The sequence below is a fragment of the Electrona antarctica genome (assembly GCF_951216825.1).
Source record: "Electrona antarctica genome assembly, chromosome: 10".
Lineage (NCBI taxonomy): Eukaryota > Metazoa > Chordata > Actinopteri > Myctophiformes > Myctophidae > Electrona > Electrona antarctica.
This window is the reverse complement of record NC_136791.1, coordinates 40,346,045-40,368,132: the sequence shown is the minus strand read 5'-3', so window position 1 is coordinate 40,368,132 and position 22,088 is coordinate 40,346,045. Positions and strand designations below refer to the sequence as shown.

The window sequence follows — 22,088 nt, the reverse complement described above, 5'->3', positions numbered from 1 at the left end:
CAATGCAATAATTAATATATTTAATATTTAATTTTCAATCAATCGTGCATGCAAATATGAGTGAAAGTAACAGGATCTGGTTGCCCGGCGACAACCAACAACCCAATCACAGCGTGACCGTCCCTTTGGCCAATGGGATGTATAATAGACTACCGGAACGAAAGATCCCCTCCCTTCGTTCGGCCGGGCTGGTGGCTGGTAGGTGTGTCTTCCGGCTTGCCTGAAGAAAGTTGAGGGAGGTTCGGTGGCAACTGGGTTTTTGCAAAAATGGACAGCCAGGGAAGGAAAGTGGTGGTCTGCGACAACGGAACCGGGGTGAGTAGATTGTATTCGGACTCGTCCCTCATTGAACGGTTGTTTTTCGGTCGCGGTTCGGCGGCGCAGTTCTGTTGAACCGTTTGCTGAAACAGGAAGTGGGGCAGCTTGCTATATGCTGTCAGCATTAACGCTAGCTAGCGTCAATGGGTGGGTAACACACATAGCTTAGCAGAGCAATGTTCACCCATTCAGAGAACAGACTGATGTCCAGCTGAGTAGCCGCTAAACTATGTGATGAAAACAGAATATATATTCTGACCGCACATTTCCTTGTGGAGGTAACCGTTAACAGCTCTGTTAACGGTGCTATAGCTAGCTGACAGCACGGTAGCTAACGGCAGCTAGCTGGCTGCTATCATTCAAGCCCACAGTTTCGAAATGTCCAGACAGACACATTTAAAGACCGTGCTCAATGTTTATAGTCTATGTGAAAAGTGTAACATGGAGATGTAGAAAACACGAATTTCTCTATATAATCATGTCCTGTGCGCTGTTGCCTAACCGGTGTTATTCCGAATGATTGAGAATCGCTGTTGAACTGACGCGAGGAAAGGTGTCGTGAGACGTGATAACTGCACGGAGAACTTAAATTAAATACAAAATAAACTCGCGACGTTACTGTATAACCGTGGTCACGGCAGATTTTGTCTGACTGCGTGATTTCGGTATGTGTTCATGTGCAGCAGCACACACTGCCAGGCCAGCACAGAACACTTCATTTAGTGCTCTAAAAATGAATGAGACGGTGGCCCCCTGCCCTGTCAAAACTTGCATAGTTGGAGCCAGCAAACGGAAGTTGAATATATTAAACGAGTGCCGTTTAAAGTGTGCTGCTTTAAGAAGCACTTGTGTTTTTACTGTCGGCAAATGGAATGAATCAGGAATGATGTCATTCCAATGTACAATCGTTGCAACTTGCAACGTCCCGTGTTTAAATTTAGTGACTGACTCACTGGAAATCAGCGCTGTAAGGGGGATTTACCCCAGTCAGCAGTTAAATAAAATCCACAGCTCCGTTTATTTTTTTTGCATGAAAGTCAAGTTAACGTGGTTATGGTTATGATGTGTGTTGGACTATTAAAGTCCATGGAAAGTTATTCAAAGCCCACTGAGATTCAAGAGGTTTTATTCATACATCAAGTGTGTGCAGTGAAATGACTACTGTACAGGAAGTGGTATTGGTGACAGTAGTTACTGGAGAGGTGTGTTGACACTTTAAGGAACCTTACATTGTCGAGCAATATACAAAGAAAAGAGGACCCAACATACATAGTATACATAGCCAGAAGGTAGCTGCAAGCAACTTAGAAGTAACATATATTGCTATTATTTGGCATCTATGTTGCAATAAACCCTTGACCCATTGATTTAAACCGTAAAAAGGTCAAAAGGTGGTAAACACAAGCAGCCAAGCAGGACCGTTTGGTTTTCAATGAGCGCTTCCAAACTCGAAATCTTACCTGCACACCATTTATTGACAGAAAATAGCCCATTAGTCATAACATGTCTATGGTGGATTTTTCTGAAACAAAGACTTGACGGATACAAAGAGGATAGCCCAAGCTTTCCGTACAGCTGCAAACTTGGCGAGTTTTAACGTAATTTAATCAAATCAGATAGGACTTTTCGGTTTCAATCATTGGGCTGGTATTGCAACTTGGATGCCAGATAGCCACTGATTTATAGTTTTTTCTTATTGCAAGTTTGAACACTTACATTTTATTATATGCAACTTTTAAATGGACAAACTAAATGTTACTACTGCGAATGCATACAGTAGGCATAATAATCTGCATTTCATCAAAATGTGTCCTCATGTCTTCTTTCTGTTTGATTCCCTCGTCCTTAGTTTGTCAAGTGTGGCTATGCAGGCTCCAACTTCCCAGAGCACATCTTCCCTGCGCTGGTCGGGAGGCCCATCATTCGTTCCACTGCCAAAGTGGGAAACATTGAGATCAAGGTAAGGCCTGTCCCCTGTAATTTTACTCTGGTCTATAAACAGTTAGAAACCCAGTATGAGTTAATGAAGATTGGTTATTTTTGCTGCCGTTGTACGGTACCACAAAGGTTCAAATGAAGCATTTATAACCTTAAAGGTATATTCAGTGATTTCACTTAATTCAAATATCACTTATTTTTTCTTTTTGGATAATCCTCCCTACTATAAAGTGCGCTGACCATATAAGGAGTTCCTCCCTGTCCCCAGTTAACCCCTGGGGTCAAAAAACCCTAGTTTCGGTTTGGGCTTTGGGTGGCAAAGCCTTCATCCAATCAGGATGAGAGGGGCCTTCCTCCAATCATGATCGAGTGGGGCAGGCCTTGGTGCACGTGCTGTTGGTCTGTTGTACTTCCCCCACTGTAGAGCGTGTGCATGTGCACATCTTGTTACCGGGTGGACCGGGTTTTTTCCCCAAATCACCCAAATCACTGAATGCTCCTTTAACCTTGTATAATTGTTCAGTAATGCAAGGTGGCATAATTGTTGTCTATTCCCTCTGTGTCTCAGAGGTGGGCCGTAGGCAGTTCAGAAACCTACCTACCACATCATCATTGTGGATTCCAAGCAATTGGAAAATACAGCCTTTCTTTTCCTGGAAAGTTAGCTTGCTGAAATGGAAGCCATTGTTCTTCCATCAATACAAATAACTAGAAATGCACTCTGTCGAGTGGCCAACTACTGCTACTAACTAATGTCTAGTACAACTGCTGTTCTAAATCCTTTAGACCCGTTATTGACCTTATACCAACCTTGAAACGTACCTTAGTTACGTCACCACTCACCATCAACAGCCAATAAGGGAGCACAATTCTTACCCCAACATACATGCATACATACATACATGATACACATACACACACACACACCAAACGTACCTTAGTTACATAATCAGTCAGTCCCTGATTGGCCGACGGACACCACCGACATACGACAGACATACGCAGCCGATTACAGTACTCGAAACTGGGCACTGCACTCCCTGTCGTGGTGTGGAACGCGTGTGTCAAATTGAAGTCGGTGGGGCGAACGATTCTCGAGTTACGTGGTTTACAGACGTACAGAGACTTGCCGCATTTATAGATACTAGAGCGGTGCCCATTGGAGCCTCTACAGCGGTGCCCGTGTGGCACTGGCCTACTTGGAACGATGCAATTTGGAAATTCACCACCCACCCAGATATTATGTCTGTGTCCCTTTTATGCCCATACATGGAGTTCTTTGTCAGGCATGCCAGGTGAGGCTTTTGTGCTGGTTCTGGACAACCGGAAATGCAGAGTACCAGTTCCACCCATCTGTCTGTGTCCCTTTTATGCCCATATATGGAGATTTCTGTATGTATCTCTCTGTGTCCCTTTATTCCTATAGAGCGTCGCAGTCCCACCCCCTTTCACGACAGGCCCAGAAGAGAATTCCCCATTAATCTTTCCCATAGACGTTTCAAAAAGTATTTATTTAAAGACATTTAACCCTCGGACAAAGCCAACTCTTGTTGTGACAAATCATGACAATAAACACAAAGTTTTGGGCCGATCAATTATTAGAAAGAAGTTTTGTTTGAAACCTTGGGGAAAAATGAATGGGGAATTCCCTTCCGGGCCTGTCGTTGGGGCGGGACTGTGACGCTCTATATATAGAGTTCTGTGTCAGGCTTAAAAATAATAATAATGATCTTGTCAGTCAGTGGTTGTCAAAGTTTTTCACGTCAAGGACCCCAAAAACTAGCCTGGCCAGACTCATAGCGAGGGTTCACTGATGTTTCCTCCCCGCATATGAGTCTGGACTCGGGCTCATTGACAGAGTGTATGCGGAAGCTGGAGAAATCAGAAAATGACCGGGGCCAATCGGGCCAATCAGTGACTGCGTTTCAACGGCCGTCCGTACAACAGTGAAAAGCAGCCTCTGATTGGTTCATGTGAATATGGTGACGTAACATTCATGCGGCAGTACTTTCAAAACAACAATGGCTGCCCTCAACGCAACAAGTTTAAAAGTTTACACAGAAACGATAAGAACAGCAGTTATTTCAGATATAGACTCTGACATATATCCGACATATCTCGCTCACGTATAAAGTAGAAACTATTAAACAGACCTTGTTGTTTTTAACGTGGCTGCCGTGGTATGAGGAGCGGACCAGCGCACTGTGTGGTGACGTCAGCTTTTTGTTACGCTGATTGGCTAGATGGATCTGTCTGTCAAGGCAACTACTAACGCCCACTTTTCAAGCTGCCTATGGCCGAAGTCCAGACTCATATGCGGGGAAGAATCTTCAGTGAATCCCCGCTAGGAGGCTGGCCAAGCCAGGCTACCCAAAAACTATATGCAATTGGCCGCCAACAAAGATTTTGCAAAAAGATCTACAAGCTCGTAGCGCAGCACTCTGGAGTCGGTGCCGCGCTATGAGCTTGTAGATCTGCTATATTTCAACAGCTAAAGATGAACATAATGCTTAAAACACCAAAAGGGGTGTTCTGAATGGGTTAAGCACTAACACTGTGTGGTAATTTAAGTCCATTTCATATCAACTATAATTTATAATTTGCCTGTACATGACGACGAGTCGACGACATGTTGTGCCGTCTATGTGGCGTTAAATATTTATTTTCACCAATAAACCTGGAAAAACAGCTTGTAGGTCTGTTATTTTTGGGATCCTTTAGATGAAATATTGAGCATCTCCTACATAGAAACGGGTATTTCAGAAAATACATTTTTTTAATTTCTTCTTTAGGCCAAAATGGGTTAAGTTCCAGAGGGTCATCGGGGCCACCTTTCCTTTCGATAAAAAAAGAAAGAAATGCAACCTCTCTTGTTTTGGAAAATGCAAGTCAATATTGTAAATTTGTGATTTATTGTGAAGCCCTAGTCTTCAACAGGTGTATTTGGTATCCGCTATAAGGGTGAAGGACTGCTAGTTAGCCTAATACAATTAGGCTGTAGAGAGACTGCTCAGATCGGATCTACTCATTGGTGATTTGGCAGTTTTCTTGTTGATCAGGATAGGTGATTGTATGGTCTTTTTGATTTTGAATGGCGCCCTATCTCAGTCTCCTCCTCTTGTTCAATCTTTGATTTGATTTCTGTTGTGTTTTTATATATCTGTCCACCTCCCCCTACCCCACCCCTCATGATGAAGTAGAACCCCCAGAAGATGGTAAGTGCAGGTTGGTGTGCGCCTCCTGTCCATGCCCTGGTTGCCTGACGTCATGTTTCAAACCACTACCAAAACGTCATTGTTTTTGTTTGCTTGTTTTTTGTTGTTCTTCCTCCTTCCTGTTGTCTCTTAATTGTTTAACCTGTTTTTTCCCCCTACTCACATTGTTTTTGTTCAACAGCTCGGCTTTGGTTTGAATTCTGAGGAATGGAGTTTTGAGTGTTCTGCTAGAAGGTTAACAACCCTGAGTTATAGCTGGCTATATTCAGCGTATGACAACGGCGTACAAATCAGGCTTTCGGACCTGTTGACAGACCTTGATTGATTGTTTGAATAGTTTATTGAACATAAATGTAAAAATCACACCCGTGTGAACTGAGTGGTGTAAGGTCTTATATAGACTGATCAGCTGTGGTCTGACGTAATGTCTGACGTAATGAAATCACACCCGTGTGAACTGGGTGGCCATAGCAACCGTGCTCATTTTTTGAGCACAGACAGACAGACTAACAAAGCCAGTTGTAGAAGTGGTTTACACCACTCAAAAATGGCAACATAGTACAGTCAAACATTCAGTTCAAAAGGGATAGCACCAAAACAAGTCCTTGCGGTCTTGTTTCCATTTAGGCCCTATGCAATCAATTCATAGACTGGTGTTCATGTTTCTCTGACATAAAAAAAGAAATGAATTACACATACACTGCACTAATGCACTTCCTCTCTCTCCCCTGGCTGCAAGTGTGGCAGAAATAGCTGCGATGATTGTCGACCAGCTGTTATTATTGATGGAGGGGCTAAAAGAAAAGTTGGACGAGTTCCACGCTTCTAGCTGCTGATGTTCTGTTAACATACTGGACCACCCCTTTCCCTGTGCTGACTCTATTTTGGGTCTCATAATCATAACACTCTACACTTCCACAGACCTCAGGTAGCAGAATCTGAAGCCAGGTTAGCTAATAGCTACAGCCTGGGTAGTAAGAACTATATGCATGAAGACAACATTGCATTATTGATTAGGTTTCCTAAATTGAACTAGATCTATATATTTCCATTTTCCAATCAACATGTCGAGTTCAGAGCACATGTCCCTCACTGCCAGAAAGTGTTTTCTGCTAAAACTGTAGCAGAGGTGACCTGCACCATCAGGATTACAACAAGACAGACATACGAAGGCACTAGGCAGGAGACAAAACCACATGTTTTCTTTTTCCCTTCCTTTTATTGAAAACACACGGATGTGTTGCCTGTTACTGGGACTCTAATCGGCGCCAAAGCCCACAGGGTGAACCCATAAAATGGCCGCCGTCTGTAGGCTTTTGATGTCTCCCAGTGGAACGTGAGATGCTTGGCTGTCTGGCTAACACTCGGCTAATCAATTGGTGTACACGGTTTACGTTGCAGCTGGTTCACATTGCCACGTTTTGCATGGCCGGTTGCTGGTTTGATTTGGTTTTTATGTCTGGATGGTGGTGCTAAAACAATCTTGTGCTATAGCTAGAGGATCAAGAGTCGATGGTCATGAGAGTCAACTGCATGGAAATTGCTGTCTTGTGCATGCTGGGGAAACTAATTTCAGCCGAAAGGGAAGAACGTTGATTTCCTAATTGGACAATTGGACAAGAAGTCTTATTGCTGCCCTCATAATTCAGATTATTGGAGTGAAAGATAGGATTACATTGAGTGCTTATACCTGTTAAAAAATATTAATACATTAGGCTAGAGGGGATAAAATTGTCTACTTCTCTTGCCCTCCTTGACTGCTTTGGCTGTCGACGGAAGAAAGGATCGGACCAAGTATAGAATTAGAATCCTATTCTATATGAACTGTATAGGGTGGCTAATGTGGCAAAAGGCACTGAACTTGACAATGTTTTACAATCATCAATCTAACTTTGCTCTGCTGTCATCTCCTCTGTCCTCTCCCAGGACCTGATGGTGGGTGATGAGGCCAGTGAGCTGCGTTCCATGCTTGAGGTGAACTACCCAATGGAGAACGGCATCGTCAGGAACTGGGATGACATGAAGCATCTTTGGGACTACACCTTCGGCCCAGAGAAGCTCAATATTGAGTCCCGCAACTGCAAGATTCTTCTGACTGAGCCGCCCATGAACCCCACCAAGAACCGAGAGAAGATCATTGAGGTGAGAGTAGGCAAGACCCTCATCTCTGCATCCACATAGTGGCTCTGCTGGATAAGGATTAAATCCCACTTGAGATTTAGATCTAGTCTATTCCTTATGCATTCCACCTGTCTGTTTCAATACAGAGGATATGAGTGCGATACCATTGTGCTGCTATAGTAATTGTGTTTTCACTCGTTTTTGTTTTTCCTGTCTGGTTTTGACAATCCATTGTTCTGCAGGTGATGTTTGAGACCTACCAGTTTGCAGGCGTCTACATTGCTATACAAGCTGTGCTTACGCTTTATGCTCAAGGTAAGCCTACACATGAATGTTATGGCTGCAAGTTTAGCGCTTTGACCTATTTACAACAATGATTTTTTTTTTGCAATACAAGATTGCTTTATTGTTGGATCATATAGCTTGTAACTCGAAGGTCATAGATTTGAGGATGTGGATGGTGCAAGAGAGTGAAAAATGCATTCAAAAACATATATATTTCAAGCCATTTCAAGGTGCCCATGAGCAAGGCTCATAACCCCAAATTCCTCATAGGGAGTAAAATGTGCTTGAATAAAACCTGTGGTTTACCGTGTATAGGTCCCAGATGTGAATGTGTGTAAATGATTCAATGTGGAGCAGGGTGATTCCTTTTGTATTTTTGTTTCAACATACAGTACTTAACTGAAATCACATAACATAAAACACTTTTAAAATTCATATTAATGTAAGATATGTTTCTGTTTAACAAATTATGTGAAACCCCTTGTCCTCCACATGTTATTGACCCCCAATTTAGCACTTGCAATAGGATAAAACAAACGCTGTTTGTTTATGGGGTCTGGTCTGTAGGTTACTTACAGAGAACTTATTTGTAGTTAATTATTACATTACGTATCTTTTACTCACTAATGCTTATCTTTTGCTTCTAAGTTTTATTTACCCACCCAACCTGGCCAACACCTAGTTGATGGTGTTTGAGATTGAACTTGACTGTGTGTATATATATTTGTGCTCGTTTGTATGTATAATATTATTTTGTGTGCTTGCGCCTGTGTGTGTCTGTCTGTCTGTCTTGTATCCAATGCGAAATTGCGTATATGTGTTCGGGGTGTGTATACTATACCCATTTATGTGTGTACTGTATATTGTAAATGCATTTTGTGTGTACATTTTCAGGTCTTCTGACTGGTGTGGTAGTGGATTCAGGCGACGGTGTGACACATATCTGTCCAGTGTACGAGGGCTTCAGCCTTCCCCATCTGACACGACGTTTAGACATCGCAGGCAGGGACATCACCCGCTACCTCATCAAGGTAACGAGGTCAAAAAGCATGAAACTCAATTTGGGGCACCGCACTGGGTCAACCGGTTAATCCATTGAGCCTTTTCATTTCCGCCTAAATCGGAGCAAAGCCAACTCTGGGATGTGGCAACAAATCATTTAAATGTTGTTTTATATAACAGCTAAAAACATGCCTGGCTCTCATCATATGACAATTTGAGGTACAAAATCTGAAAACCACATCACCTGAAAATGTACATGAATCTAATTGCCGTCTCATCTCCTGGTACAGTTACTGTTATTGAGGGGATACGCCTTCAACCACTCGGCAGACTTTGAGACCGTGCGTATGATGAAGGAGAAGCTGTGCTATGTAGGATACAACATCGAACAGGAACAGAAGCTTGCCCTGGAGACCACTGTGTTGGTGGAGTCCTACACGGTAGGCATGCACACACACACACACACACACACACACACACACACACACACACACACACACACACACACACACACACCTACCTCTTAGCTCAGGGGTTCTCAAGGTTTTTGTCTGGGGACCCCCGGAAATGCTTTGGCTATGTCTCGTGACCTCCGCCCTGACCCCCTCAGTACCCCCAATACAAATTGACCGCTACAATAACCTTAATAATAGAGAAAATGCATCATAAATAAATATTGAAACCAGATAATCATTACGGAAAGTTTATACATGTACTATGTAACCTTTTTTTTTTTTTTTTAATAATCTGGGGACCCCCCCAAATTAAATTCGGGACCCCGAGGGGTCCTCAACCCCCAGGTTGAGAATCCCTGTTTTTGAGAATACCAGAGAACTCGCCGGTTTACCAACTCGCTGTAGCGAAAAGTGGAGAGAAACAAGTTTCAATGTCTTCATCGTTATGCTAACGTGCTGTCTTCATCAGTATAGTATGTCAAACACACAGATGTTATAGTTAATTTCCAAAGTGATCAAATTATTTTGTGCAATTAAATGGTCAGCTAAATAATGATAAAAAGGTGAGTATGTGAATACCAATGATGGTACCAATGATATTTCAGGATATTGTTTACTAATTAATTACATTGTTTTGGTACTTTGTGTTTAAACTTTAGCATTCCTACTTCATCTAGTGTAAACTCTAAACAACTATCCTCTCTCTCTCAATTCAATGCAATTTAAATAAAGGTGAAGTAAAACTAAAATGCACTAAACCGCAGCGAGTCGGAAAACCGGCGACTTCTCTAGTTACCGCCTTAGATGATTAGACACTGCACAAGCTATGGTGTAATCAGACCATGTTTGTTCTGAGATACTCAGCCATTGTGGAGGTTGGCAGTGTTGCTGCCCTCTCATGGACACTGTGTAGATAACTTGTCTCAACTTGGTCTCACCAGATTTTCTCCTTCCACATTTAGACCGTGAAAAGGGGAAAACTCCATATATGGTCAGATGTGTTCAGCAGCTGTTTTGGGGGTTGGATATGCTGCTTCTTTTTTATTACCAAGAATTGCAATCCATTTCCAATATCGAGCCTAAGGGGATGTTCATTTCCAAAAGGCTTTTTCTTATGATTCATGTTGAGCTCAAAATAGAATCATGATGGAAAATGACCACTTCTCCCACAAGGCTTTTATTTGAAAAGTATTTTTTAAGTAACCAAACCTGAGAATTTGGGAGGGAGGGGGGGTGGGCGGGCTAAGAAAACCACATGTCCTGTGTTGACTCTGTAAGCTGCTGCGTTAGGACAGGACAGCTGTGCTGACTAGCTGAATTTTCTGTTACCGAAACATAACAAGGGTGAAATGCTGTTCCAGTAGGGTTGCTTTTTTCCAAACGGTACCTATCTCTAGAGAAAATCTTTTGAGGAATATCAAAACCCCTAAGAACTGCGTTTGTCACTGCGGCCCTTGAGCCAGAGCCTAATTTATGCTTGTAAGTAAAAGTGTCAAAGATGTATTTTCAACTGAAATATGTATCGATGTGAGTGGCATCAACACAGTGAAAACTCACTGTCACTCTGACACAGACATTCGACAATGCACATACATTTGCCTCTATCAAGTTCATATTGTCATTCTGTACTTGTGAGTAGGTGGGAAGTGTTTTTTGTGAGTGTTTGAGTGAGGCCATGTGACTGTGCATGCTCGTGCGTGTGGTGAAACAAGGAGGGCAATGTGACTCTGGCCGAAGGGGCCTGAACTGAGTTTGACATCATTTCCTGTGTGGCCACAGTGCGGTGGAGGCTGGCCTGCCTTCCACTTCCTCCCTCTGGCCACAGCTGAATGAAGCCTTTAATGGAAACGCACACATGCACTGCTTCTACTTAACATATAGGCTGCACCTATATGGTCCCTCATGTATATTATAAACTCCTCAAAAGAATGTAATTCCGGTCAATTATTTATCTGCTTCAATAATACCAATTGGTATGGTATTTTATTTTGTTATCGTGGATTAGTCACCTTTACAACGAGGTATAACTTAACTTGTAAGGATCGTGCAAACGTGGAATGAGCAACACTGCTAAACATGTTGGTAGCGGCCCCCAAAAAGTAGCCAAAATCCCCCGATTACCTACAGAAGGATTTTGGCAAATCCTTTGGGAGTGCTACCCACACGTTTAGCTGTGTTGCTCATTCCATAATTTCACCGTCCTTACAAGTTATCCCTCGTTGTAAAAGTGACTAAACGACAATATAAAATCCATTACAGCACACACTTGACAAAAGACAACTACAATAACCATTATCCATTTACCACTTCTGCATCCTCTCATACCATCCTCTCTCAACCTCAATCTCCAGCTTCCTGATGGTAGGCTGATAAAGGTAGGAGGGGAGCGGTTTGAGGCGCCTGAGGCTCTGTTCCAGCCCCACCTCATCAACGTGGAAGGGGTCGGTGTGGCCGAACTGCTATTCAACACCATTAATGCAGCTGACATAGACACCAGGTACCCCCCGCACGTGCACACACACACACACACACAGATACATATTTACATACAAAGGGAGTAAGGCACAGAAACATATGCAGATCAGCATTTCCTCCATCTATATTCGACAGCAGCAGGAAATCCCCACACGGTCATGCCACGCTAAAACAATTCTGTAATGATCTTGTTTAGTGGGAGAACTTACACTTCTTGTAAAGGACAGGCTCCCAAACTCGCACAAGCTCAGTGGTTAAGGCGTGTACCACAAAGGCTATGAGGCCTGACAGCTAGGGTGCACGATATAGATTTTTTGAAACAGATTCTCTCCAACGTTGAGGCGCTCGGCCCTAGTGGTAAGAGCGGGGACTGCAGGCGGACCTGTGGAGTTATGGCGAGGAAAACCCGTGCAGCTGGGGTTTAACATTGAGCGCCCGTTTGCACTTCCGCAAATCGAAAAAAAAACGCGGAAGTAGACCGTTCTTCCGGGTGCTTCAAAACGCCACTGAGCAACTTCCACTGAAATGAATAGCGGGGGTGGGGGGGGGGGGGGGGCTGTCGCTCCGGTTCAGTCTCTATACTTTTAATACTCTATGGTCTCTCTACACTGAACTATCAATAAAGGCAAGAACAGCCTGAAAAAAATAGCATAAATAATTAGGGTAATCTGTCTTTGATGTTAAAATCACTATCTTATTTGATTGGGGGAAAAGAGGGCAACATGGGCTTGTCACTCAAAATAATTGTTGCATTATCTTAAAGCGTAGCTCATGCTCACCCCCACACTCAAGAACGTTAACTCAACATCTCTTAATTAGCTTAACACTCATAGCCAATCAGTGAAACCATGTACAACCATGGTTATTTCATTGAAGACTCTAGACAACTGATAAATTAGTGTGCTCTTTTAGTAAAACAGGTAATTTCTGTGGAGCATATTTTTTAGGGGTCCAAGCAACATACTTTGTTTGTTGTCTGATGGAGGTGTCTATTAAATTGCTATAACATGATTACATGGGATACAGGATAGTGATAAACCTTAACTCAAAACACACAAAAAAAGCAGGGGAGGAAGCCCCTGTATCCCCTGATGTAGGTTATGGTTAGAATATACCTGTAGTGGAGACACTGATGCAAATACACACATACCACTAAGCATTAGCATATACAGTAGACACATATTATTACATTTAAGCATTTGAATGTCTAATCTTTATCATCTCTGTTCTCTCTCAGGTCTGAGTTCTATAAACACATAGTGTTGTCAGGGGGCTCCACCATGTACCCCGGCCTGCCGTCTCGGCTGGAGAGGGAACTCAAGCAGCTCTACCTGGAGCGGGTTCTCAAAGGAGATGTGGATAAGCTCTCGGTGAGTCTAAAGTATACACTGTTTCAAAACATGTACGTTGTCACGACTGATTTCGGCCATTTGGATTTCATGTTGCACACCAAAAGTAGCCGTCTATTTTAGGTTATTGGCTATTTTAAGATTAAATAGGTTGAGTAGTCAAATAGCAATAGAATAGATTAAAGAGCGTTTATTAGTATTTTATTTAACCAAAGGTTGAAGCCTCAATTCCTTCAACTGGATGAGAACAGCAGGTTTAGCATGATAATACATTAACATCATTATTCTACATAGTGTTGTAATTTGTTTAGGAAACAGCTGTAGTGTGTGTGTGTGTGGGGGGGGGGGGGGGGGGGGGGGGGGCTCCCTTCATGCTGTTTCAAATAGTAGACAACTTGGACTGACATTTTTTCAGTTTTTATTTTACTTTATTCCATCCATGCACATTATGACAGAACCATGTGTCCAACGAAGGGGTAGTGAGTAGGAACCTCATGTACCCCTTCTTGCCGTGGTGTGGATGGAATCATTCTCTCACCACCTCTACACTTTCAGTCTTCTTGCTAATCTGGAAGCGGATATTGATGCTATTTGGGATCACTCTCACAGAAACATTTGTATATTAAATTAACTTGATTAGAATACTCTAATATAATCACAATTATCCCCCATCCTCATAACTTACTACATTTGCAATTGCAAATAAATTTGGGCTAACCTGAAGCCACCCTTGTTTAGGGCCAATGTCTTCTGAATTGAATGGGGTTCTTAATTAATGTGGTAGGGTCATACAGCCACCAGATGGCGCCATGGACATGTGTTTACCTTGGGTTGACAAATGTCCTTTTGGGGAAAGTTTAAATGCTCCAAAGTAATTAATAGCCCAACTTAAAACAGATGGGGCTTAAAAGATAAATAAGATAGTTAATGTAATGTCAATGTTTTCAATATTACTTTTCAGTTTAATTTCAGTTTGTTACATTTTTGTTTTGTATTATACAAAATTAAGAAAGCATAGATATTGAAAGTATACCAAGAACATGGTATTCCATGTTCTTCTCCACCCACCACCTGTGCCAAAACGTAAAAATGTAATGTAATTTAATCCAATAATTAAAAATAAATAAATGTGTATGTATGTATATGTGTGTGTGTGTGTATATATATATATATATATATATATATATGTATATGTATATATATATATATATATATATATATATATATATATATATATATATATATATATATATATATATATATATAAAAATATATATATTTTTATATATATATATATATATATATAAAAATATATTTTTTTGCTTTTACTGAAATTTACTCACATGTTAGACAGCCTCCACACGGATCCGCCGTGGCCGGCCCGCGCACATGTCCTTTTTCTCCTCAAAATGAGACTAACTACGATCTTTAAGACCTTATAAAAGTCAAAACTTTGATCACGCTAAGAAAGTGAATCGATGCATAGCCTAGAATGAGAGTGTGGCTCAAATATGGAGGGCTATCACTTCCGGGGTGGGCGGAAGTGACCCGTCCTGTATGCTTATAACGTGGATTTCTCTGGCACTAGCGCCACGCTTTGGCGAGGAGGGCTGGGAGATAACGTGTTAAGATAAAACGGTGGGTTTGAAATGAAGAATCTCTGTCTGTTCCGTTTAATCATCTAAAAATCTTCATCTCTCCATGTTGCAGAAATTCAAGATCCGCATCGAGGACCCTCCTAGGCGTAAACACATGGTATTCCTGGGCGGAGCAGTGCTCGCTGACATCATGAAGGACAAGGATAACTTCTGGCTTACCAGAGAGGAATACGAGGAGAAGGGAGTCCGTGTGCTGGAGAAGCTAGGAGTTACTGTCAGATAAAGCACCACCTGGCTCTGAAGCCAGAGTTATTCTTAGTTGCATGCAGGTGTCGCGCACCAGAAATATCCAATGGGGAGTTTAAAGAGACGCAGTACTCCTTCAAAAACGTGTATGGCATCAAAACCACTCAAATGGAATCCTTTGAAGATGTTTCCATGCCGCTGGTCAAGGATCTCATTCGTTGCAGGAATGGTCTGCTTTTTACTGACTCCGACGCGTTGTGAGCTCTGAGATTTCCGGGGCGCGACACTGACGTGCAACTAAGTGTAAATCACGCTTGACAGATGCACACTCACATACACCAACATATACACACATTCTCTCCTCTCCCTATCGCAGAATATATCAACTTATCCATCTTTCTTTTTATTCACTTCTCAGTAGCTACCAAACCATCAGAAGGGGGGAGTGTCAGTTAAGTAATGCCATCACCGCCCTCTTCTCCCTCTCCTAGACTCTTCCCCTCTTCTGTCCTTTCTGATGGACTGTAGTTTAGTCGTATCTTATCTCACCTGGCTCCAGGTTGGCTGATGTCCTCCACGCCAGTCTGTGAGAAGCAATCCTCTTCGCAGGTTACGTACAAGCCCCTCCCTCCCTTGATACTAGGTGTTGAAGGGAGATGTTGCCTATCCACTCTATTCATATTTCACTTTTACTACAGGTTGATTGGGTTATAAATCAGGGTGGGAAACTGACGCCAGCCAACAAGCCAAAGGCAGGTACATTTTAGCTGTGGCTGGATTACACACTATTCTTTGGTAAGCTAATATACTATTCTAGACATTTATTTGGACTTAATTTTATGTTCTAAAACCCTAGCTGTTTGGTCAGTGAGTCTACTCTAGTTAGCTACTTTAACCAGCCATTATTCAAAGGCTGTATTCTATGCTTATTAATCTATTCCCATTTGGTTTGCTAGTGAAGTTTGGGATGTTCCACAAAAGAAGTAAGCTTCCTGTCCTGCTTGTAACCCTCCATAGTATCACAATCAGGGTGCACCACAAACAGCCACAGGCCGGTTTCACTCGCTTAAGAACAGATTCCAATTGAATGAGGAGTGATATGCCGATTTTTATATAGGATATCATGATTGTTTCTTTTTTTTCTGATGTTTTTCAGGGAGAGGGATTTTTTTTTCTTTTTCCTTCTGTTGGACATATGTGTTCAAGATGTCTTTAATTTAATTTTTTTTTACCTTTATTGTTCGTTGCTGTGCACTACTACCATTGTAAATGGAGTACATACATTGTGGTAAAAGAAGTTCCTCCATGTTTTCATGAATTAATTATGGTGATGACGGTTTATAAGGGACAGATGAGATAAACACACACAAACATGCACGCAAGCTCGTGTGAACTTGTCATCGGCTGTGTGATGGTACTTTGAGGTACAGTATATAAGGGTTCAGGGGTCGGGCTAACCGGAGTTATTATTTTGGGTCTTATTTGCTCTGCCGTTTGTAGATCTTCAACTGAATGAGTATGTTTAAGCAGTTGTAGCGACATTATGGAGTCTGGAGATGCTATAGCACTTCACCTATCATATTCTTTGAGATCTACTGATGTGTAGAGAGCGAGGGAGGTTCGATGGATCAGGAGTACCACATCATGGAGAGAAATTTAGTATTTTATTGATGTGGAGATGCTTTTGAGACTAGTATTTAAGTTTTCCTGGTCTTTATTCCCAACGGTTTTGGCATAATGTATATTGGAGGCACTTCTATTCAGTCTGATACATGTATATTTTTTTGTTTTCAATTTTCTTTTTTTCATGAACTTCTATCCAGTGCCAAGCGCAATTATTGTTAACTGGATCTCATGTTTCATGTGTTTTTATTTTCCTCTGTTGCTGTCTTTTTGTTTTATTTTCCTTTATTGTTCATAGCATAACTGCCTAACGCTGATTTAAATAAAGAAAAGTGATTTATAAGGAACAGCGTGTGTGTGGCATGTTATTTTTGAACCCACAGGTAACATTCCGATTGAATTACTTAATTACAAGGTTCCTGCACTGGTCTGGAAAAGTAGGGATAAGTGAACTTGATTATTTCCCGGTGTTAAGTTGGGGATTGCATAAAAGTCAAACGGTATGAAAGACATTTTGGTGGCAAAACAAAATGCTTTAAGATTCACCAGCAGTGTTTCAGTACAGCAGTTTACAGACGGGCTTAAAAGAAGATGGAATTGATTATTTGAAACTAAGTATTTAAAGTGTTTTTAAGTTTAGTCAAGAGAAAGGGACAAATGGTGGGCTGATCAATAACGTAGGCCATGTTGCCCGATTAAACATTTATTACACAGCCTATTATTGGCCTATATAGATTATTATAATGGCTTTCCTTTTCAAGTTCGCAATCGCAGCACACCTACTGTTGTATTGATCTGGCCATCTTTTCTATTCAGCAAAACGGATGTAATCAATTGGGACATTGACAGGCAGCACGAGAGGCATGTCCGGACTTTGACTGACTTGTGGAATCCAGGGCAGCTCTCATTGGCCCTCTGTAACCATTGTGGCCCACTCAACCAAAGTGTTACGAGACCTACGTCATCGCTTCCGCCCTGACCCCCCCCGCCCCACCCCCCGCTCCGTGGAGGAGCTGCTCGCCTGCATGTAGGCAATCCAACATGGTTGAGTCTACATCCCATAGCCTGTCAGGACGATCATGCTTTGATTGGTTTAGTTGGTTGTGAGGTAACCCCACTGGTTTCAAAGCCAGTCTACGAGTTTTCACAAACTACTTTTTTAACGCTATTTTGTACGCTAAAAACAATTTAAGGGTGCGTGTTACTCTACTTTAGACTAGTATAATGTGACTATACGTAACGTTAGTGTACTGTTAGCTGACCAATCACAGCTGTTAATACCTCTCAGACAGTTAAAATGCTATAATTTAAATTGTAGGTGTTGCCCACACAGCATAATAATACATATGCGCAACAATATAATGCTCTGTCAGTAGGTGCGTTTCCATAAAGCCGTTTTTTTGCGCATTAAGGCTCTTGCGCCAAATCTCCTGGATGGAAACACATCAAAGTGCGAATAAGTCTCCATTTTTCGCAAAAACACTTTTTCGCTTGGAGGTTGCGGATTTAGGCTTTTTCGAAAAAAGGGAAATGCGCAAATAGTGTATGGAAACACTTGCGGAAAAGGTTTTTAATTAGAAAGCATTGAACTCGCATTATATCGCTTTTGAACAGTTGGAAAATAAAATAAAAACGATGGGGAGGCAGTGGAGTGAACGGTGCATGGGTGGGGGTGATGTTGTGGATACATATGTCCCAATTTACTACTACCCGACCTGTCCGATTAATAATTGTGTAGTGTGTTCAAAGATCCCATATGAAGTCTGAATCCTCCCGAGTTGATCAGGGCGCTCCGATCATTTTGTTATCTGGATCGCTACTGTATGGATGCAACACACACACACACACACACACACACACACACAGTACACACGCATACGCACACACGCACACAAACACGTGGACTACGAGTAGTGTAGTAGACTAAACTTGTATATAACCTAGCTGCCTGTGTCCCTGCAGGCTATTCGATTACTGGCAAAACAGTGCAACCTACTGCATATTTCATGAACTTATGTCATATGCGCATTTTATCAGTTTAATGGAAACACCGACAATTCGCTTTTCTTTTTTCGACTTAATGAACATACGCTTCCTTTTTTCGCAAAGGCTTAATGGAACCGCACCTAGTGTCAGTTTTCTATGCTGACAATCCGTCGATAGTCGGTGGGGTTGCCTGACAACGAGCTGGCCAATCACAATGTGACCTAACGTGCCTCCGGGCCATGGGATTTCGACTCTACCATCCAACATGGAGTAGCGAGAGATGGGGCTCAGCGGGGCCACCCCTCGGTAACAGCACCGCACATTAAAGCACAACGGAATCCGCTCGAGCTGAAAAACATGCGCCCGGGGACATAAAAAAACGAGGGGATATCGTACTGGTTTAATTGTGTGATTCGAAGCTATGGAAATACTCAAACCGGGAGCGTATTCGTGATCGAGGAGAAGCAACTGGTTGGCGGCTCTCGGGAAGAAAAGGAGAGAGAGAGGGAGAGAGAGAGGAGCGCAGACAGTCGAAGGCAAAGAGCTGCCTCTCTCTCATCGCACAAAGACCAGAGGATATGAGGCGGAATGTGAGACATACTGTGGAGCCGCGGTGAAACAATGACGAGCAAAAAGTATGCAACCGCCGTGGCATATTACTCGAGGACGTGAAACAAGAAAATGATAGAAGAAACACACCCAAACGAGTAAGTAACCAAAAGACTCCCAAGATGTGCCCCCCCCCCCCCCCCCCCCCCCACACACACACACACACACACACTCTAGTACCTATGTTGCTGCTGGAAGTTGGGAATAATAATTAGTCGACTTGGCTGGAAAATGGGAAATGTGTGTGCAGAGTGTAAATATTCACAACGCACCGCAATCAAATGCGTGTTATTCTTTATTACACATGCATGGGTTTTTTGTTGTGGATTCGATCGGGGGTGTTTGATGCTACGAAGCAATGCATTGACAGTGTGGAGAGAAGGGATTTTAGGGCCCCCACCTTGTTGTAGAGACTATTCTTGAGAAGCGAAGAGGGGGAGGGAGGGGGGACGGGGCTGAAGCGTGGGTGGATCGGAAACATTTTTCTAAAAGGATTTGAAGCGAGGAGAACCAGGGGCCTTGTTAAACACTGTTCCCAAGTTTCAAACTTAAAACCTCATAGATTTGTGTTACCTCGTTCCAACGGCTGTCCTTCGAGAGAGCTTCGTGGCAAACGTATTTTTTTCTTCCATTTAAATAAACAAAATGAACTTGCGTTTACAGACCATGTTCGCTTTATTATTAGGCCACCATCTGTGTGTTTGCTTCCAAACCGAAGGGGAAGTCTCACAGGATATGAGAGATCCGATATGCCCCCATCCGCCATCTCTTTCTGAATCGCTCTCATTTGCATAACCTCTACCGCTCTCCATTCATAAAAAATAATATATATACACATTGTAAACGACGACTTGGCATGCACAAACAAATAATAATAAAAAAGAAAACGATCTCTTCCGTTTGGATTAACAACCCGGTCTACTTTTAGCACTGTTTTTTTTTCTGTTTCTTGTCCCCGAAACATCGGGACCACACTGTTATAACGTCGTGATGCATTTTATATGCTGTGAAGTGAGACGGACCATAATGAGGAACCGTTCGTTCCAAACGGTTGTTCCATTATATTGCACAGTAAACATGCCCGTGTAACCAATTTGTAGCCCTGATGGGGTACAGATGTAACCAAATGGACCCCGCTGGTTACATTCTGTGCCGTCTAGACTCGAGGAGCTAAATTCGGTAGAAACATGCAGCGATACACAAGACCGCGCCCGGCCGGTGTGCAGTGCATGTTTGTGTGTCCCTCTCGGCTACCAGGCCTCGGCTCTGTGCTCGATACGGGTAGGTTTAGGTTGAAGTATGCCTGGCTTGCCTTGCAGGATCCCAGCCTGCCGTGGAGCGGAAGGGCGAAGGCCACGGGGAGGGGAGGGGATGTTTGCGCTGCGGTCGCGTGACGCTGTGCTCATTCATAAAAGCTGTAACCTTCAGCTCGTCCCATTCATGCCCGCCGGACTAGCGCTACCTTGACACGAGGGCACATATTGGCTCATAACCGGAAGGAAAGTGTCAATGAGCGCTCATCAGCTCTACAGTCGTAATGGATCTATATTCTAAAGGTGTGTGTGTGTGTGCGTGTGTGCGTGTGTGCGTGTGTGTGTGTGTGTGTGTGTGTGTGTGTGTGTGTGTGTGTGTGTGTGTGAGAGATATTCTAGAAATAGCCTGTCACTGATTGTGTCAGGTAGCCTATGTGGAGGTTAGTACATAGTGAATAGCTCACCTGTTCGATGTAGCCAAGCAGGCGTGATGTGTCAGTTTACCATCACTGCTAAATGTGATTATAGGGACACGCACACCAAAGCCACAAGCTGGGGGGGATGTATTGATCTCCTGTGGTGCTGCAGGGTCAGCATGTGCACCGTTTCTATCGGCCAGGAGATACCCAGTGACATTCAGCTAAGGTCACTGAGGCAACGAAACATAATCCGATGCTCAACAAAAAAAGCATTCAAACTGGCACACACAGCAACGAGGAGTTATTCATTTCCTCGCCAGGTCTATTCTGTTCTTTCAGGAGCCTCTAGGCGAGCAGGATTTGATAGCCAGAATGTACATTGTACAGTGCCCTCCAGATTTGGTGGCACACTTGGTAAAGAAGCAAACTGGTGCTGTATGAAATATACACAGGTTGTGAGCTAGATATGCTGCAAAATATGAAAACCATATACTGGTAATTTTATTCTCATACAACTGCCCAGAGAAAACCTTCAAACATGTAGTTTATTTTCTCAAAACTAGAGGTGGCAAATGATTACCACCTAATTATTCCTTTTGAATAGAGTTCAATTAAAACAAATGTATCAACATTGTCTTCATCTATTTAATGACTACCAAAGGATTCCTGCTTCCATGGTGTAAAATGTGGCAAAACATATAGGAAATACATTAGTCTGACATCATAAATAAAATTGCATTCAGATTTGAAAATTGATCTGGCCAGTTGAGAACATTGATTTTGTGGGTAGTAGTACCCAGTTTGTTTTTGGGTGTATTTTATGGATTGTTGTGATTCATCAAAACCTAAGGTCCTTGTAAGAATGGATGTACCATGATGCAAACAGGTGTTTCATGATGCTGCTAACTAATGTTTAAAGGTGATCAAGTACCCGTAAATGCCAGCTAAACCAATCAAAACGATAGAGATATTGTTTGGGCATTGGTTCTATTCTTTTTTCAACATCAGTTGTGGCTTGTTGATGTCAATGTTGCAGTGTCGATGTTGCAGTGAAATTAAGTACCCAATTTTATAGTTAAATTTTAAGCACCAGTTTGAACATGTAAGATCTTCAATCTTTCCATGGCACAGCCAAATGGCAACAAGTTATATTTTCAGTGATTAAACCTGATGGTGAAATAGAACACATTGCCACT

The 22,088-nt window shown here is 42.5% G+C and overlaps 2 protein-coding genes across 2 annotated transcripts in view; both read left to right on the top strand.

Moving 5' to 3' along the window:
- Window positions 1-180: 180 nt before the first annotated feature.
- actr2b (actin related protein 2b) lies at window positions 181-16,972 on the top strand. The gene is made up of 9 exons (XM_079513171.1): window positions 181-315; window positions 2,168-2,278; window positions 7,398-7,613; window positions 7,835-7,907; window positions 8,772-8,908; window positions 9,170-9,319; window positions 11,686-11,831; window positions 13,047-13,179; window positions 14,869-16,972. The coding sequence occupies exons 1-9, from the start codon at window positions 268-270 to the stop codon at window positions 15,037-15,039; spliced, it is 1,185 nt and encodes a 394-aa protein (XP_079369297.1). The 5' UTR covers window positions 181-267; the 3' UTR covers window positions 15,040-16,972.
- A 1,826-nt stretch (window positions 16,973-18,798) lies between these two features.
- The window catches only part of LOC306930834 (sprouty-related, EVH1 domain-containing protein 2-like), a gene marked incomplete at its 3' end in the record, with an annotated part of 123,133 nt that continues 119,843 nt past the window's right edge, over window positions 18,799-22,088 (top strand). Inside the window, exon 1 of the mRNA XM_079511930.1 lies at window positions 18,799-19,318. Coding sequence (XP_079368056.1) covers window positions 19,293-19,318 — 26 coding nt within the window. The 5' untranslated portion in view covers window positions 18,799-19,292. The remainder of the gene's footprint in view (window positions 19,319-22,088) is intronic.